At 36.6% G+C, this 6,000-nt stretch overlaps 1 protein-coding gene across 1 annotated transcript in view; it reads left to right on the top strand.

The window, feature by feature from the left end:
- Positions 1-3,551: 3,551 nt before the first annotated feature.
- The window catches only part of LOC142341516 (contactin-4-like), a 63,447-nt gene continuing 60,998 nt past the window's right edge, over positions 3,552-6,000 (top strand). Inside the window, exon 1 of the mRNA XM_075392503.1 lies at positions 3,552-4,035. Within this exon, the coding sequence (XP_075248618.1) occupies positions 3,918-4,035 (118 nt within the window). The 5' untranslated portion in view covers positions 3,552-3,917. The remainder of the gene's footprint in view (positions 4,036-6,000) is intronic.

The raw sequence follows: 6,000 nt of genomic DNA, 5'->3' as shown, positions 1-6,000 counted from the left end.
CCTCCGTGTTTGGAGATATTTTCAGTTGATGTTCTGTCATTTCTGAATATTTGGAATTTATTGAGAAAAATAGACTCGTTCGGGACAGATTTTGTTAGCCATGTCTCACTGAGACATAACACATTGTATTTTCGGGTTAAAATTGCATTTGCAAGAGATAAACGTCTTTGCAGGTCGAGGACGCTGTGTACGTTGAAATTGAGCAGAGTAATGTGTTCGGTTCTGTTTTCGTTGGTGTTTAGTCACCATCCCGTATCCAGGGCGGCCTCATCCCAGATGTTGCTTTGATCATCGTAGTGGAGTAGTTTCAGGTTTTGGACCTTGGGCTTGTTTCTTGGTATTCCCGATTCGATTTATTCTCGTCTTTTTTAAGTAGATCGTTCCCAACAGTTGTTCTTCTTTTGACAGTTCTCTGCTAAGGTACACTTTTTTATCATAGTTCCGCAATTTGCCAAGAGATAGTAAGAGCAGTTTTCTGTTCCAGTCATTACTGAGTTTGACTAGGACTGTTCTGTCCTTGTTTTCGTTGTATGTTCCAATTCGCCTACAGTCTTCGATGTTAGAATCGACATTTAGGAATTTTAGTATGTTTTCAATCTCAGCTTTGTCATTTTCAGCACGTTTTCTAGCATTGGTGTCTTTTAGCTCGGTTATTCCACGTACACGTACGCCGCTGGGGTGATCGTTTGTGGGAGGTTCGGTTTTTGGTTTGGCTTTTTTGGTCACAATGTCTCCTAGGTCGTTGAGGTTACTTTCAACAGCGCTCTTAAAGGATGTTATCTCTTTTTTCAGCTGATTACCGACGGTTTCCTTAACAAAAGTTTTCGTTGCCTCCTGATTTTCGTTGCTTTCGTCGATTTTGTTTTGGCTGCTGATAGCGTCCAGGACGACGTCCCGTTTGTTCGTTTTTACGCAGTTGTTTCATAGTAGAAGTACATTCAAATTTATCTTCTGGAAAGCGTTGATGACGGTGCCAGATAGCTGAGTACATTGGGTGGTCATATGCATAATGTTTTTGCATGATACGCATCAAAAGACTGTATGTTTTTTAGTAATGCCAGCCTTGCATGTATTACAGTTGATTGTAAGGCCCATTGCAATTTTCGATTTTAAACTTACTTCTTTGTTTGTTATTCGATCGACTTTTCGTTTGAGGCTTTTTCGTATTACTTCGCTACTACTCGAGGGTTGTTAGGATCGTAGCTGTTTCACTAGTTATTTCTCGCTAGGAGAGATTGTAGTGAAGCAGCGCTTGCTTGCTGTTATCTTTTGTTTGTCGCGAGGAGAGACAGCGGTATAACAACAAACAGTTAATTAGAAACTAGCTATCGTTACCTGGGTGGTTCTCGCTGGGAGAGCCGGAGGATACGGAGTTAGTTGTTGCAGTTGCAGTTCTTGAATGGGCACTCGATGTAGTCTAGGTGTCCTTCCTCGTTGCACTTGTTCAAGTAATTCTTGTACAACACTCGTTTCTTCAGGATCGTTTTCACGACGCTGATCCCGGACTTGCTAAGGTGCACGTCGTCGTGGCCGAGGTGTATCTCACTGAAAATTTCTTCTGACACACCACGATATTTCCAGTTTCTGCTTGTCTTATTTTTGTTGTCCAATAGTTTATTAGTTTTCGAAGAACGTTCACGATAGCTACCACGGTGGGGGATACCAAGTATGAAAACTTTTTTGGCAAGCTTGAACAGCTTTTCGCCCAGAAAGTCTAACTCGTCCACTACCTGTTGCTCGGACAGTGAAGATGGGAGGGTACCGTCGTATAGGTCGTTGCCACCAATAAAAACAACAATAATGTTGAACTTATCTTTGATGGGGAGGAATTGTTGAGCGTGGGCAATGCGTGCTCCAGCAATGGACAAGATGTTGAAGTTGGGGAACTCGATGTTTCGGGCTTGTGAATCTGCGAGGAGCAAGTTCTTCGAAGAAGAAGTCCATAGAGTGTGAAATCGTCCGTTGGACATCAAAGCATCAATCTCACCCGTCAAAGCTAGGAACGACGGGACTTAGAACTCGTTGATGTTGAAAGGGATTCTTGTTCCTAGCTCAAAAGATCTGAAATTGAATGATTTGACGAAGGGAAATGGCAATCTATTTAATAAGTTTATCACAACAATTAGATTGTTTGCAGGTAGTTTCTAGGTAAGTTGCATTAAAGAACAGTTTACTTGCAAATTCTAGGTAAATTTGCCTTGAACTTACCTAGAATTTGCAGGTATTTTCATCTAAAAAATTACCTGCAAAATGAAATTTCCAGGTAATTCTACCTGCAATTTTTACATGCAATTTGCAGGTAGAACTACCTAGAATTTTTTTGCAGGTAAAATTCTAGGAGGGTAACACTGCAATTTCTGGGTACTTTGAAGGCAAATTTACCTAGAATTGCAGGTAGTTTAGATTGCTTGCAGATAGTTTCTAGGTAAGTTGCATTAAAGAACAATTTACTTGCAAATTCTAGGTAAATTTGCCTTGAACTTACCTAGAATTTGCAGGTATTTTCATCTAAAAAATTACCTGCAAAATGAAATTTCCAGGTAATTCTACCTGCAATTTTTACATGCAATTTGCAGGTAGAACTACCTAGAATTTTTTTTGCAGGTAAAATTCTAGGAGGGTAACACTGCAATTTCTGGGTACTTTGCAGGCAAATTTACCTAGAATTGCAGGTAGTTTAGATTGCTTGCAGATAGTTTCTAGGTAAGTTGCATTAAAGAACAATTTACTTGCAAATTCTAGGTAAAATTACCTGCATTTTATAATCAATTTATCTGCAATTTGTTTAAAGTGCATTGTTCACCTTTCATAAACCCGTAAGAGAGTGCTAGTTGCAACAATTAATAGAGTTCTTGTTTCTGCAAACTTTATTTGCATATACTTTAATATAATTCTTACGAAGTTTTCAAATTTGTTCACCCGACTTGTTACCTGATATTTCTATAATGCTGGAAAAGATTTGAGGCAGCGCATTTTTGGCGATCGGCAATTTAAGGGGTAGACAAGAAAAACAAGGGTATTCATTGTCTACCGTGCAATAGTTTTCACATTCTTTTTAGATTTCTTTCCCAATTTCTCTACAATTACATTTTTAATTTCAGGTTTTTTGTAAATGATAGTTGCTAACCGGTGCAAATTTAATAGTGGTGGACAATTCTATTTGGTTGAAAATTGTTTGAAGGTAAATAGCTTTTAAATCTAATGACCTCCATTAATTTAGACAGCTCCTTTGGCTCGTGCTGCTAAGTTGCCCAAATGTTCATCCCAAATTAAGTCTCATCTGCGAAATTTGAACCATATTGAATGTATTCCTGTTTTATGTCTCACGCATTCACATCATATTGAGTAGTTACTCAGATTTTCGTTATAAATTATCATCAGTTTTTTAAATCAAAATGCTTTTAATCAAGTCTAAAACATGTTTTCTCATAACCAAATCTGTGCTTATAAATGCAAAAGTTTTGTTCTCGTTGTCAATGGTCAAATAGTTTCAGCAGCTGGCATTTTTCTTGAGTTACGTTACGCTTTGATTCGAAGTTTAGACTCAAGGCATTTTGCTCTTTCTTTCTCTCTCAATGGTATGCATGGTTGTGAGCTTAGTCACCACTTTAGATCAGTCAAACATACGCACAAACATATCAATGCTTTACTAAACTATACAGAATATTTTACTCAACTGTAAACCGTATTCGATTTTATACAACCGAATTGAGCTTTTTGAAAAATATATTACTGCATCGTAAAAGCATTTTTAGTTATCGCGACGGTTTAGTTTAACATGCATTTATCTATTATCTAACGATGCTTTGAATTTTGAAAAAAAACGGGCAATTTTATTTTTCCTGGTTATTTATAGTTGTTTTTAGTGTATATCGTCCCCAAATTCACGTATACTTGTATATTCTTTACTGATTGAGATGTCATTGAAGATGGAGTCCACGTTCTTGTGGTTTATTCTTACCATATTTTTTACTGCTCGTTTATCCAGCGCACAGTTCACTCCGGCGATCAAGAACGATTACCAGAACATTTTCGGTAAGATTGTCTTACAGTGTCTATCACCCCCGAAGCATCGGTCCATTTAGACCGCTTCACCCCCGATTAAGATCATAACCATTAAAGACCATTAACGGTATCTTGGGTATTTTAGACGTTTTGTTTTCGGCTATTTTTGACGTTTCCCCGGCTATTTTAGACGTTTTTTCGGCTATTTTTGGCGTTTATTTTCGGCTATTTTTGACGTTTCCTCGGCTATTTTAGACGTTTTTTTTTGTTCGGCTATTTTTGACGTTTTTTTTCGGCTATTTTTGACGTTTCCCCGGCTATTTTAGACGTTTGTTTTCGGCCAGCCGAGACTTGGATTTAGAATTGTCACGTCTTAAATCAGTCTTGGATTAAGAATTGCCAAGTCTAAAATCAAAGTTGGATTAGACTTGCCAAGTCTAAAGTCAGACTTGGATTAGACTTGCCAAGTCTCAGCCCAGACTTGGATTTAGAATTCCAAGTGTAAAAAGTGACATGATCTTAGTTCTGAATCAGTAATGAAATAAGACTTGGATTTAGAATTGCCCAGTATTGACTTGGCGTTAGGTCCGGGCAGTAGTAGGAGCATACATGAAAACTTCTCCTGCATTTAAGAAGATAAAATCACCTTAAAATACATATGAAAAAATATATACTACAGTGGCAAGCTCCATAGTCTTGATCAATGATTTAGTGTAAAAATTAAGGAAGAAATCAGCCAGAAGTATTTTTCAATTTATTCAAGGTCTGGTCCCCAAGTTGTTTGTTCGTGTGGTAAATTTTTAAAATACCTTTTGGTAAAGGCCTGTTGGTCTCGAGAAAGTTAGGTGACCTTTAGTTACACCATTTTGTTTAATGAATTTTGCTAGTCTTCTACTGTAAAATTCTTGTCATTGCAAAATCTAACTGGAATAAATTCTGACCTTAGGATTGCCGCCTTTCTAATTGATTGAAAAATCTCCTTTTGACTTTTAAGGTTATCAACTGGCTCCACTTATGAAAAACTGACTCGCACCAACTTAATCTCATATGATTTTTCTTTCTACCAAACACATTCCAAATTGTCTCCTAATTTAAAAAAAATGGTCGCCTGAAATATTGATTTTAGGATGTCTGCTTAAAAGTAAAAAAAAAGCCCGACAAATATTCTTCAACAAATTAAAGTAAACTGACGTTGTTTCTTTTTTAATCCAATGTTTTGTGCATTGAGCCCAAAATGTTGGTGCTCCAAGCTTTTGAAAAAAAATAAAGAAAACAGGAAAGATTTTGGATAGAAAAACGAGCTATCACGGTGTCCGTAAGAAAAGTAGCTCTGCTTCGTTTCGAGGCCATTAAAAGACAATTTCAATTACCATTGAAGCATCCAAGTGCTGATGTGATGCTGTTGTATTTGAATAAAAAGCATTTGAAACTGAGTGCGATTCTCCTCCATTAGGTGAAAAGAAGAGTTTGTCATGAAAATTCAGTAGTGTGTCGGAGAAATTGATAACTATTAATTTTATTCAATCATCGCTTAGCTACCGAATCAAATCATTGCTACTATCACGTGTGTTTATTTTCAATTTCATCATTGACAATTTTGCGGGAGTTTTCAAGGACACGATCTTGTTGGTAACAGAGGTAAACAATATTCAACAGCATTACCAAAATGTTTACTTTTTCTCCAAAAATATGGGGAAAAATACTAGCAGGGGAAGCCAAAGAACGATTGTTCATTTTTAATTCAAAAATCTTTTGAGTTTATAATATGTAAAATTTTGCTTCCAAACAATCGAGGAAAAATAGTATAAATTCCTAAAACAAGTTTGCGAAATTTATTCTACCTAAAAAAGAAACGCAAAAATACTTGAGTTAATTTTTATTAAAAAGATAATTCATTTTTCCTCCTCATGTTCCCCGATTTTCTCAATTCTAAAGCTTCGATTTTATACGACGTTAAGTGAATATAGAGAACAGGGCAAAATGGCCCACATTTTT

The sequence above is a fragment of the Convolutriloba macropyga genome, chromosome 6 (genome assembly GCF_964194025.1).
Source record: "Convolutriloba macropyga chromosome 6, txConMacr16.3, whole genome shotgun sequence".
Classification (NCBI taxonomy): domain Eukaryota; kingdom Metazoa; phylum Xenacoelomorpha; order Acoela; family Convolutidae; genus Convolutriloba; species Convolutriloba macropyga.
Note: the sequence above shows the minus strand (reverse complement) of the source record. Positions and strands in the feature narration are given on the sequence as shown.